The sequence below is a fragment of the Phoenix dactylifera genome, chromosome 9, assembly GCF_009389715.1.
Source record: "Phoenix dactylifera cultivar Barhee BC4 chromosome 9, palm_55x_up_171113_PBpolish2nd_filt_p, whole genome shotgun sequence".
NCBI lineage: Eukaryota > Viridiplantae > Streptophyta > Magnoliopsida > Arecales > Arecaceae > Phoenix > Phoenix dactylifera.
Genome location: NC_052400.1, coordinates 4,205,154 through 4,219,348, shown reverse-complemented (window position 1 = coordinate 4,219,348; position 14,195 = coordinate 4,205,154). Strand labels below are relative to the sequence as shown.

The following is a 14,195-nucleotide window of genomic DNA, read 5'->3' as shown; positions in this document are numbered from 1 at the left end:
AAATGAGATACTCTAAGCTTGAACGGCCATTCTGCAGTTATGTGACGAGCTTTTATTGGTCAGTTTGTCTTATGAGCATAAGTCTATTTTGAGGTGCATCAAAATCCAATATAAATTTCATTGGACTCAAATTATTGCTAATTGTACCAATCAAAATTCATTTTAATCAAGCGTGCCAGAGTATTTGAAATTGGATGTGTACGAATAGTTTGTTCTATGAATTACAAAAAAAAGAAACGACATTTGATGATTGCTTTTGGTTGGGAATCTTTAAAGATTCCTTTTTTAAAATATATTTGAAGATCATTCGGTAAACTTGGTGATATATAACAAGGGGGTGAGTAGAAATCACCAATTTTTTGACAACTTTGTTTAAACACTTAACCCCCAATTTACTGGTGTATAAAATTAGACAATTCCAATTTATTGGTGGTGATTAATACACTAGCTCTCATTTTCATCTTTTTAAATTGTAACATGGTACATCGCCTACGCTGTCTACAAACATGAGTAAATCATGTTGCAGAGTACCAACATGAACATATTTTAGATATTGCCTTGTCTTCACTTGCTCATGACAATGTGCCTCAATCTTATTTGGTCGAGGCATTTCATACAACCATTGTTTCTCATTAATCAGATTCTAACTAAAATTCTTGGTAGTATCTATCTTTATGGAAAAATGTTTGATAAACTTTAATTGAATTATACCATTCATAGAAGTTCTCGTTGTGCTTATTATCCAACTCCATTCCTTATCACGCACAAAAATTAGATCACAATCTGTGCATTGTCCTTTTGGATTATAGTTTCCTCATCAAGGTTAGAGATCCTTTGATTGAGTTTGGTATTAAGGTTATACTTCTGGACATAGTTTTTGATGAGCCATTTTTTCTTCTCTCATATTGTATCCAGTACCAGTTTTATCTCTGCTAGCAGCATTGGAGCAACAACCCTATTTGGTCCACCTCGACACCTCGACAATCACCACCACTGAACCATAGACTTCCATTTTTAATGCCAAATAAAATATACACTAGACCCTCTCATGCATTATCACATGGATAATGCAAAGCCCTATTCAAGTCTTATTTCCATAAAAGGGTAATTACTCAAATAGGAAGGGGATCTTTTACCAGATCTAATAGAATATTAAAGCATTGTATGAATGCTCTAATATCTCACACTCAATCAACTTAATACTGATTTTTTTTTTTTTTTTAGTAAACCAGGTTTACTCATCTTTGTAGTCCCTTAACAAGATTTGTTGGGTCGTCACATCTCTAAAGGCAGAAGAAAACAGAGAAGAGATTGATGTATGAATTGGTTGGGAGGACATTGCATCTAATGACTATAATGATCTGGGGTTGGAAGGATATCTATATCCTGGTTTTCTACTTTTATTCATTCATATGGTTGTTAAGGCTTCCAACCTATTTGGCATTACTTTTACTTGTTTTCTATTTGTAAAGAATAAAATCTTAGAAATCAAGCAAAAAATACATATGATGCTATTTTTTTTTTAAAGTTACTTTTATTATTTGGGAAAATGTAAGTAAAAAAATTCTAACTTTCAATATTTTTAAAAATAAAAAATTTATAATTTTCTATCACTATCATTATCGCCTTTTTCATATCAACACCACTACCATCACTCCCTCTGTTATATCGATCCTCTGCTATGTCGAAATCGCTCCTATAAGCATCATTGCTCCCGTTGCTATGTTATTGATGCCTTCATCACATAGTCGGTACTTTTGCCATCACCATTGCCGCAACCATCTTTACCACACCATTGTCATCATCGTCATTGCATCTGCCACATTGTTGATATTCTTGTTATCACCATTGTCACCACCGCCTATCGTCGCTATCTCCGTCATTCACCGCAACTCTACCACTAACACCATCTACAACTTCATTATTTCTGCCAATGCTATTATCATCTACGCTATTAATATTATCTTTAGGTTTCTAAAAATAAATTACTGTACCAAACACATTTATATTTTAAAATATAAAATAACAAATAAAAAATTATTTTTTAAAAATAAAAAAGAAAAGTAATGCTAAACAACACTTTTTTCCTTCCTATTTATTTTTTAAAATTTTATTATATTTTTAAAGATTTCTGATGCTACGAAGAAAAAAATATTTATTCTTAAAGTTTTGCAAAATGTATATTTTTTCTTTTTATTTGCAGGAGCAAATGTATGAAATAATACTTTGTTAAAAATAAAAAAATAGAATATTTTATTTTATACATTATAAGGTTTTTTTTTGCTAAAATACATTATAAGGTTTTTCAAGATGTTCTTTTTCTGCGGACGTGTGCACGTGGCCGGTATAGCGGCCCCAATCCTCTTCCAAAAAGGAATTATGTTCCAAATCGGACTCCTTCGCTCCGCACCTTTTCCCTCCCCTGCCTTCTCGCCCTCAATCGCAATTGTATTTCCCGAATAACGAGAGAGAAGAGAAAGGCAGCGAGCGAGGGGGTGTGGCGATTAGGGCTTTTTTTCTCCCACCCTTCAGAAATTGGGATCCATACTCCTCTATGTCGCTGCCAAATCCCTCACCCACCTCCGTAAAAGAAGGAGGCGAAGAGGAAGAGGTCGAGAAGAAAGAAGAGAAGCAGGTCGAGAAAAAAGAAGGAGAAAAAGCGGCGGAGAGAAAACAAGAAAACCAGGTCGAGAAAGGCCAGGCTTCTGCGCCCTCCCCAATCCCATCGATCAACCATTTTTTTAATCTCAACGCCGCCCTCTCCGATTTCGTCCGCCAATGGGACGGCCTCCTGCACTTCCTCGACTCCATCGGCGCCTCCATCGATGGCCGCTCCAAGGATCTCGACGCCCTCCAAACCCCCGACGGCGAGCAAGTGGCGGCCATGGCAGTGAAAAAAGAAGCAAAGTCCGGCCAAGAAAAGCCCTCGTTGGATGAACCCCGAGCGGAGCTCCACTCGATCTGCGAGACCATGGGCAGCCGCTTCCTCCGCAAGTTCGTCACCACCCACTTCTCCGAACTCGATTGGCTCCGCAGAGAAGTCCCTGCCGCCCTCCGGCGCGCCCCCAGCCCGGCCAGACTAGTCTTCGATTCCATCGGGCGGTTCTACCTTCAGGGCAGCAAGGCCTATGAGCGCAATCCCACGGTGATTGTCGGCCGCCGTGCCTGCATTCTCATTCTGGAGTTTTACGTCCTCTCCGGTTTACCCTCGGAGATCGAATCCTCTGTCAAGCAGGATGCCATGGTGGCTGCCCTCGCCTGGAGGAGCAGGCTTGTTGCAGAGGGTGGCGTCAAGTCTGCGACGGCTGTGGATGCTCTGGGCCTGGCTCTTTTTGTTGCGTCGTTTGGCATCCCGAATGATTTTGGGTGTGACGTGATGTATCACCTTCTCCGGTTGAGCAATCTGAAGAAGAAAGCTGATGTCTTCCAGCAATCCCCTATCATCCGCGAGAAGATTCCAGGTAATATTTGCATCTTTTGAAGCCTCTCTTGTTCATAGCATCTGATGATCTATTAATTAGCAATTCTTGCATGTCATTGGCCTAATGTCTATGGAATCCCCTGTAGTGAATATGTTGAAAAGCTTTATGAGCCTATTTGGCAATAATGGTATGCAGAAAAGAATTGCATAATTAGGCAGAAGATAGGAGAGGAGGTGCATGATTCTTTCAAGGAATAGACAAGCTTCATCAAACGAATATGAATGGATTTTAAATTGCTTAATTTGATTGACTCCTAGTATGATCTATATAAGAGGAAAGAGGCAAACAATAAAAAGTAAATACAAATTATCTGGCATGGTATCTAACTATTGTGGGTTTATGTGAGAAAATTGTGGGTTTTAAAGTTTGGAATGATTGGGGTTGTGATTTGAAGTCTTAGAATTCAAAATGGAAGAAAAGGTGCTGTACACATGTGGAAACATCTTATCATAGTGTTCTGGCTGAAGCAGACATGTAAAACATGTTTAAGATTTCTAGGTGTATATGGTGAAGATACTAACTCTAGCTACTTCTGTTGAGTTTTGATTTTCAGAGGGAATCTTCAACACTCCTCTATTTCTTTCGCTGAGGAAAAGTGGGATAGAGGAGTACTGGGAGTGGAGTCGGTCTAAAGCAATTAATCTACACTTGTAGATATATGAAACTTATTTCATTTCTAAGAAACTAAGAGAAAATAATGATACATTTCCATATTTCTTGGGCAACTGCAGTCCAGGCTGTACTGGCAATTAACAGGCACAATTATGAAGTGAAAAATAAATGCACAATCTTCAAAGAGAGAAAAGGTAAGTCAGACATTTGTTTTTGGTGAATAATTTCAATCAGAGTAGCGAAACATTTTTCAAAACACTAAAACACTGCTTAAACTTTCTGAACCTGGAATCCTAGTAATTATAAGACCATTTCCTTGTTTTTCTTGAAAAGAAGGAAGAAAGATACAACGAAGGAAGCCTAGGAGGCTCAAAGTCAAAGAGTGGAGGAAACAATAGGACTCGACCAACTAGAGATTTAACTTTGATGGCCATAAAAAATGCCTTCTACCCTTGTCTCAGGCCAATTAGTGGTGGGGCTGCTACTTAATATAACTAGCTTAATAAGGGCTTCATAAAATAAACCATTACCCCATAATAGTAATAAGTTAGGGACTTTATTGTAAACCTTGTGGACCATCAAAAAGCCTTGATTAACCAAGTAACCAAGACTGATAAAAAGCTCCATATGGCATTTGGAGTGAGAATTACTTTCTTTCTTTTGTCTCTTGTATCCATCTTTAAACAGTGGAAAACATGCAACAAACAATGCAAAGCAAGGCATCTAGGGTGCTACCTAGGTGTATCGCTCGATTAGAGAGTGGTTTAGGGTTGGTTTGGAGCAAGCTAACTTCGATTTGCACTTGAACAACACGATCCGGGTTGGTTTGAGTGGTTCAGGTGTGGTTCCTACCATCCTAGCGACCCACCTTGTAATAAGAGGAGCTTAGTTCGATTCAAATTGATAGGTACACACCAAACCTACCAAACCTTGTGGTTGCCTAGTCTTTGCTTGGCAATGATAACGTAAAAAAAAGGACCAATGTAGACCTCATGGACTATTAGTTCAAAATATTGAAAATCGATACGATATCAACCAAGGATGGTATGGTACATGATTGGCTTGATGAAAGCATAGTATATCATACCGGCTCGAGCTGGACGGTACGGGGCATTTCGTATCGTACCGGTTCGGTACCGGTACTCAGTATAGGTGGCGTACCGACACTCGGTATGCTAAAAAAATTTCGTACTATACCGTACTGACACTGTACTAGTGTGGCACTGGTACGGGGTCCGGTGCCGAGATGGCGAACCTTGAATGAAAAGTATCGATGAATATGTAGAGATACACCTCGTAAACTTAGTACTACCTTTTTTTTGGCCTTCAAATTGTGATATTTACACATGTCAAGTGCCTTAGTCAAACTTTTTTATGTGTGTGGAAGTAACATAAATAAATATCACATAATATCACATAACTTACAACCTAAAATACATTTAAAAGATATGTCAAAATTAACAATCAAAATGGAAGTGAAATGCAACTATAGTAGCGCCTAAATCTAAAATCATTGAAATAATCACTATTATTATCAATGATCACATTCAAGGCACTAGCCTAGAACTTGTATTATATATTGTTTTTGTATTTGATGTTGGAGATAGCATCAGTGCAGAACTTCTACCATTCCTTACTTTTATTTCTCACTTTTTGCTAGCAATTAATCTTTGCTATGGGAAGCTCTAAATGTTTTTGCAAGAAATTTAGAAAACAAAAGGGTTTCATTAAAAATATGCGTTCAATCAAGTTCAATTTTCTTCTCAGATTTTTGGAATCAAAAAATAGAAACCAAAAGCAATATCAATTAACTTATCGAGTTTTTTTATCAATTTTTTATTTTTTGTGATTTTTATAGCATAGTCTATATTGCAAGTTCATTGCATGCTCTTCCTTAAAGCATTCACCTTATTTCTGTTGGGGCAACAACTTATGTTTTTTTAATGATTTAATGACATTTTTAAACATATATGTTTTAAATAATTAAAAATAGATAATTAATATAAAATATTTTTTATGAAAATGTTCTCCATATCTTAGAAAATATTTTTTAATTATCTGACACTATATGTCTTCTTAAGTTTTCTAATTTTTAATCAATTCAGTAACCTTTAAAAATAAAAAATGGAAATTATATTAATTCAGATTTTTTGGATAAGCTCCATATGAGTTGCAAGGAAGAGTGTGGGCACAGGGAAGTATAATTTTTAACAAATGCTCTTATTTGGAAAGTGCTTAGGATGTGGATGTGGGTCTGAGATTCTAGGAAGGTTCCAAAGCATGTGCATTGCCATTTGGAAGATTCCGTTTTTGTCTGCTGAGTTCTGCATACGAAACATATAAAGAAAAAACAACCTGAATGGTGCTCTTGGTCATTTTGATTTAAATTGAGATAATTTTGGGCCTCGACTCAAGTGGAACCTGCATATACTTGAAACTAACCAATTGTAGGTCAAATTTTGGTAGCATGGGTTCGCTACTGTTACCTTGTCTGAAAATTGATATTTTTATGTTTGAAAAAAATTAGGAAGATTATTTTTTGAAAAGATCAATAAGCTTGGAAAAAAGCTATTTTTGGATCATAGATAAACTCTTTCTTGACAATTATTTGAAAATCATCCTAAACGAACCTCAATTGCTTGGGTTGCTTTTGCATTTACACAAAATTTGCTATTGCTTTTGCTGGTCAATCCAAAATCTTGAAATTTTTTAACTTTGATCCTAGATTCATGTCTGGTGTGGATCCAATGATCAAATAGGGATGAATCTCAAATTGATGGAGTTTTCCCCTAATTTCATTGATAAGTCATGAATTAGTCGGTGGTTTTGATAAAGTTTAAAATATCTATAGGGAAGAAAATTACCTAGCTAGAGTGACTTTCTAGCTCAAAAAAAAGGTTTTAGATTGGTTGATCTAATGTGAAAATCCTCGTGTAGCTTGTCTCTTCTTCCTCTCATTTTCACCTTCAAATAGTTGAAAGCAAGAGAGAATCACCTTTTAACCCACTTCCAAAGCGGTACCTAATTGTACCACTAAGATTATGGAATGGTTTAGTGTTGTTCCTGTGTGAACTAACCTCTATGTGCCTTCAAATTGCTTGATCCATCCTTGATTCGAGCGGTTCGAACAATTTTGTTCTGAATCAAGCCTTCTCGTTCTGAATCGATCCTTCATGTACCGAGGGCCTTGGTATGCTATGTACCATGGAATGCCGTACCGGCCCGGTCCTAGACCGGTACCGGAACCACAAGAAAATCGGTATTTTCCGGTTTTTTAGCCGAACCGGCCGGTACGGAGTCCGTACTGGTCGGTACCGGCCGATACTGCTTGGTACCGGCCTTGTATCAGTGCGAACCGACCGGTTCGCACCGGTACGATTTTTTTTTAGAACCACTGCGCCTCGCGCTGTGGTTTTTGAAACCACCGCGTACCGGCCGGTACGTACCGGACCGAACCAGTATCGTACCGGTCCGGCCGGCCACCGGTACGCCAACCGGTACCGATACGGCGGACCTTGCTATGTACCAATGAGTACCTAAGTTGCCACAGCTAGGAGCTAGTGCAGGAGCGGATGTGGGTGTAGATGCAAGAACACAGATATTTTAGAAATACTTTTAGTTAGAAAGTGGTCAAGAAGTGGGTGTATTACCTTAGGCAGAAGATTATGGTTATTAATAGAATTGTTAGTGCAAGGTCAAAGAATGCGACATAGGAAAGGAATTAAGCAGATTTGGAAGGTATTAAGCTAGAAATGGCTGTGCTTGAGGAGAAACATTCAATAATTCTGAGATATTGGATTACTGGAAAAGTTAATGAGATGACACTAGTGTTGAGAAGAATGATTGATTTGTGCCAATCTCTTGTACCCAATATTGCTTAAAAGATGACTTTAAGCATAAAATCATGTTAAATTTTCATGAATAGGTGGAAATTCATGGTTCACTGTACTGCTAAGGTTGTATTCTGTCGTACTATTAGTGAACTGATACTTGGTATGGAGGGGCATACTCGGTGTTGGTACCATGAACCAACCTGTATTGATGGTGTGCCTATATGGTATTAGTATGGGTACTGAAATGGATATTGCAAATTGTGGTTGCAATAGAGTTAAAATATGTTAACACTTGGAAAAATCTAAAATATTATCTTGGAAAATATTTCATAAAAAGTTATTATCTTACACTATGTGCAGATGGCAATCTAACTTACCATTAATAGAGATGGGACAATGTAAAGCTAATTTTCTGAACCCTCAGCTGAGAACAACTTATATAGAAATCCCGCAAATGCTATCTTATTTTTTTTGAATATCAAGGACAATTACTTGGATGGAAATTTATTGCTAGTTCAATGTCTTAAATATGGGCAGGTGCATTATCTAGTTATAAGGTTGCCATGCTATGTGAGTGGTCAATAGATCGTATATATGGTTGATATTTTCTAGTTATTTTAAAAATGAATAAGCTACAGAAAAATTTTAATAATTGCAATACTGATAACAAGTAACAATAACTACAAAATACTTGTTACCTATATCTACTAGCAAAAATTATAATATTATTATCAAATTAGCTTTATTAACAATCTTACTAGCGGGAACTTCCATTTAGGATGCCGCACTTGCTCTCCAGTCTCCTTGGTAACTCATTCTTGTGCCTGCTTCCTAAGTGTTTTCTTATTAAATTTTTTAAGAGCCCTGCTTTCCGATACCCACCCCTGACCTGCTTCCAGTAACTAAATCAACAGTATTTACATCCGGTCCGGTTGTAACCCACACTCACCCACCAACTACATCCTACCTGCTGCAGCATAGTCTTGTGTAAAAGCAAGCTGCATGTGTGGTTGTTTAATTCTAATTAGATGACATATCTAGCCCTATTCAGCTGCATATAGGGTACGATGTGTGTTCAATTGACCAAATCCACATAAGTGGCCGCATGCACCACTTTTTTTTATAATACTGACAATTTGTAATGCACTAAAAATAATCTCCAGCTAAAAGGTAAGTGAAGCTAAATTTTTATGGTTATTAAGCCTTGATGTACTCTAAAGTTGCAATTTAGATCCAATTGTTCTTTTTTCTTTTTATTTTGGGGAGTGGACCAATTATTCTTTAGTATATACTAATTAATGAAAGTAATAAAATAAATTGTATGCTAGGTTAAAGACTGTCTGAAAGGCGTTAAGCAGCACAAAGCTGATATACGAGGAGAAATGTTCCATAATTCAGAGATTAGTTTCCTGGAATAGATAATGAGATGATGTCAATGTTAAGAAGGATGACTGATTCATGCCAAGTACTTGTACTGAATGTTGCTCATGACAACCATAAGCATGAAATCTTGCTATCTTTGAGATTTTGAGTGCATGCTCAGAGAGTTGAAATATGCTAATATGTGAAAGAATTTGATTTATTATTCCAAAAATATTAGATTAGCTTGTATTTTATGTGGGGATGACCTCTTAATGAACCATAAATAGAGGTTGGCATGGTGTATTGTTGGTTTCCTCAATGGATGATAACTTATCTAAAGCTCCAATAAGAAAGGGCATCCTAATGTATGAGGCTCCTGCCACTACAAGATTTGGGGAGGGTCAGATGTACATGGCTTTACCTCCAAGTGCGGAGAGGCTGTTTTTGTATTTTGAATCATTGACATGCAAGTCACAGTGGAGCAACATTATTGTTGTACCAAGGCTTGCTGTCTATCTAAAACTCCTGTGAAACATTATTTTCCTCTTCTTGAATGTAGGTGAAAAAAATCTATGAAAAAAGAATATGGGCAAAAAACATACGCAGAAACCCTTTAGTAGGTCAAAGTTGTTATTACAGGGAGATGCAACATTTGAAAAATGAACATGCTTTCCAGCTAAAAAGTGAGTGCGGTTAAATTTTTATACTTATTGGTGTTAGTGCTGATGTATTGTAATATACACTAAGTTTAAGGAAGGACAAGTTTTTCCAATGCAAGGTCGAAGGTTGCAACACATGAAAGATGGTAGGCATTAGGCACTTATAATACACAGGGGTTGAAATTAATAAGTGGGACAGGTAATATTCATTTGAAGGATAGATATCTTCCTCAGGACTGCCAATAACTGTTGTTTAATATTTATCTGATTTCACTATTTATGTCAGAAAGTGATACAGTGAGTTAGTAACATGAATTTTTATCTGCAAGATAGGTAAGGGGCAGAACATCATTGAAATACATTTCCTGCTATTGATATGATACAGATTTTTATGAAAGAGATGATTGGATTACCTATCATCTTGCTGCAGATTGCTGTTGATTTTCAATTGAACTTAATAAATTTCATCAGTATTCCGTAGCCTAAGATTCACCAATTGTCTCTTTCATAAGCACATGAAATGTAGGCATGTCATGGTATATGCTGGTGTTCTGTTAATTTGATCACTTGCAAAATGATTTCTATGAACATGGTGTTTTTCCTGCATCAAAGTACATTTTATGTTGCTTTTGATGTTTTGCAATATATGACGGTGGAACCTACATTTGATTTAGGTATTGGGATCTTGCTTAGCCTGTCCATGCATTTGTATGCTTTAATGGATGCAGGGAGTTAAAAATTCTTTGACCTATCAACTTCACCTCATGAGCTTTAATGAACCTGAGACCTTTCTTACCTTTTATAATGTAAGTTTGTAATTAAATTCACCAAACTCCAATTTCTGATTTCTGGGAGCTCCTTCCATTGGTTCCATAGAGCTCACTGATCCACACTCCTGATCAAGATTCGCCGTCTTGGTACCGAACCTCGTACTGGTGCCACACTAGTACTGTGTCAGTACGGTACAGTATGGCACGGAGTCTTTTCAGCATATCGAGTATCGGTATGTCATCCGTACCGGGTATTGGTACTGAATTGGTATGGTACGGTTGCTTCGTACTGTCCGATTCAGGCTAATACGGTGAACCATATTTCTGATTGCCCTTAATTTTTGTAAAGCCTGTCCATCAAAATCTGAAACTCCTTTTATTAGCATCAATAATTGGTTTCTCAATAGCTTGAATTGTTTTATTATGCCTTAAAGCTGCCTTTGCAAATCTAACGTGATCGATTTATTTATTTTTTATTTTGTAATATGAAATTTTAATTGCATGAATATGTTTCTTTATCGTATATAATGTCCTTTGTTATGGTTTTCGTGCTGTAGATATCATTAAAGAATTGCTAAGCAAGGACATGCATGTTGAAGCAGTTCACCTGGCTTGTGCTTTTGGGCTGGGGGAGAAATTTCCCCCGATCCCTTTGCTATCTTCTGTTTTACTGAAATCATTGCAGACTGCAAAAGAACAAAGAGAAGGACAATCACTGGTATGATCTATCTTCCTTTCATTTGAATGGGAGTAAAATAAATTTTCACTTAAATTCGTAACATTCTACCACTTTGCAACATTAGATTTTTATAAACACTATGCCAACAAAAGATTTGTGTGTCATTTGTTGCATTTCTTATTGAGTTTGTCAGCGGCAGCAAGTTCTTTCATTCATAATACTAAATTTTTGCTGTGATTTTTTTTCTTTGACTTTTTACTTGCTTTTTGCATTATTATATATGATAAGGAAAGAATAATTTGTGATGAACTTCAATATCTTTGTGGTAGCGAATAACTTGTGCTGAACTTCAATATCTTTGTGGTAACTTAAGAGCCTCCTATTGAAAATGTATAATGCATGTAAAATTTAATGTGAAAAGTGACGACGAACCAGAACGTTTAGTCAACACCATCTAATTACTTAAAAAATAAGTATACAAAGCTTAGAGTCAATTCTATTTAGTATATTACTTTTAGGGCTCTGTTTAGTCTCAAGAGAAGTAAGAGAGAAGATTTTATACTAGGGGAAACCCTGTGTTCTTATGTTTTCTGGATGAAAAAAAATGTATGTGTTGCTGGAGGACAATCTTGTATCTTTTTCAAAGAATAGAAATTTGCCAATTTTCCATTGTTCAATTGAATTATTCTTCCATTGTTTCATTTTTCTGGCAAGCATACAAAGCCTAAGTCCCTACCTTGAGGATAAAAATAACTGTAAGATTTGGGAATTTTTCATGGCTGTAGATTAATGTATGTGGATCTGTAAACATTTCTCTACATGTCACAGAACCATCTAGGATGTTGTTTGGTTCCTTTTGACAGAATGAAATTTTGATGTTCTATGAATTCATTTAGAACCTTCAATCACTGTAGCTGAGGTATCACCACAATGCCAGATCAGATCTGGTAATGTAATGTTTATATGTCACTTTAATGATATGTATGGGAGCTTTCTGGTGACATTATATGTAATGGTTTTATGCAGGAAGGAGCCAATAAAAAGCAGTTAGCAGTGCTTAAATCAGTAGTTAAATGTGTGGAAGATAACAAACTTGATCCTTCTGAGATTGCTAGTTTTAATTTATATCAGAAGATTGCTGGTTTAGAAAGAGATATTGCAAAAGGTAAGCAGAAATTTAAAAATAAAAACCTCAAGCGAAGGGCTGAGGAGGCTGGACCCTTGAACCAACCAGAAACACAAGCTAAACGTCTTTGGCCTGCTCCAGCAGAAGTGTCTCCTGGGGTTACCCCTCATCTAACTATGCAAACTCAGGAGCAGAGAAGCCCCGCACTATCTGATACTAAAGGTTTATACAATGGTCTTACCCTGCAAAGCATGCATGATGGTGGATTCACAGGATCGCATTATAGAAGTGGCACGGAATTACTGACAGGAGGTGTGCATGGTTCAGCAGGAGTTGGCGGTAGTATTGAACCTGCTGCTGCTGCAGATAGTGGTGGATTAACACTGGGAAACAATGTTGGGTCATATGCAAACATCAGTGGAGGTTCATATGGGTGGCATCAAGATGGAGCACTTGATGCCAGATCTGTTGCACAGGGCTATTCAGGTTTTGCACCTTCAGCAAGCTGGATGGATCCATCAACAGCTGCAGCACAAAGTTCATATCAACCACAGGCTTCATCCTTTGGCGTTGAAACAAGGAGCTCAGGCTCTAATCTGTATCGTTTTGCAGATATTGTTTTGGAACGTGAGACAGACTACAACTCTAGCAAAAGCAACGCAATGCCCGGTGCCACCAACCCTAGCTATTACTCATCTTACCTAGGCTGAATTGAAAGTGTTTAGTTTTGCTATTTGTTTTCTTGTAATACCCAAACAATTGGCTGAATCTTCTAGCTGGATGCTCACCATATCAAAAGATCAGTTGCAATATCTATTTTGTTATAGCCCCAGGTCGGTTGCCATCTGCTTAAACATAGTTTGCGGATTATTAAGGCTGCTCTTCAGTTGTATGTAAACTTTGTGGTGGTGTCTCTTAGTCATCTGATAGATATCATTAGCAACTAGCTATACTCTGTAAGAAGATGTCCGAGTTAGAGCAGTCAAAGGTTAACACACCTTTCCTTCCTGTGAAAAGAATTGAAAGTTTTTATTTTCCCTTTTCTTTCTTTATTATATTGCATGCTACTCAGCTCCTTATAAAAAACCCATAGCGAACTTGGTCTCCTGCTCTTGAAAGTTACTTGTATCATGATCATGCATCTGCTCCATTCTTCTCTGGTCGTCCTTATTTTTCTCAATTTTCTTCATAATGGTTTTCCATGTCTTTCTTCAAAGCAGTATAGTTGAACAAAGAGAAGTGATGATGAAATGGAAGTTTCATTTTTCTTCAGCCATAATATTTGATCGTAGCTTGTTGATGAGGATTGTTGTATAATGGATTTTTGGGGACCCGTGGTTGCCGAACCAGTCCACAAGGCATAAGCTTGCACGGTGGCCTTAGGAAACTTGAGCACATTACCAGTCGGAAAGTTACAATTTTATGCGATTGGCTGGTTGGCTTTTCCGTGGCTTGCGAATTAAATGATGCGATCTACCTGATTTTGTTTTAGCGGTGATGGGCGTCCTGAGCCTATGAAGCATCGTAACACTACCATCTCAAGTTCAAATTTGTGTACAAAGGTTGGTGAACTACTCCGAGGAAAAAGCCTCAAGTTCTTGCTCTGTTTGTTAGTTTTAGCTTGAAAAGGTCCACTCTCCGGATAAGATATTGGTGGCATGAGAAGGGATGC

At 37.2% G+C, this 14,195-nt stretch overlaps 1 protein-coding gene across 1 annotated transcript; it reads left to right on the top strand.

The window, feature by feature from the left end:
* The first annotated feature begins 2,404 nt into the window (after positions 1-2,404).
* On the top strand, positions 2,405-13,609 carry LOC103705958 (protein FRIGIDA). The gene is made up of 3 exons (XM_008789875.4): positions 2,405-3,461; positions 11,276-11,436; positions 12,424-13,609. The coding sequence occupies exons 1-3, from the start codon at positions 2,555-2,557 to the stop codon at positions 13,231-13,233; spliced, it is 1,878 nt and encodes a 625-aa protein (XP_008788097.2). The 5' UTR covers positions 2,405-2,554; the 3' UTR covers positions 13,234-13,609.
* Positions 13,610-14,195: the final 586 nt, after the last annotated feature.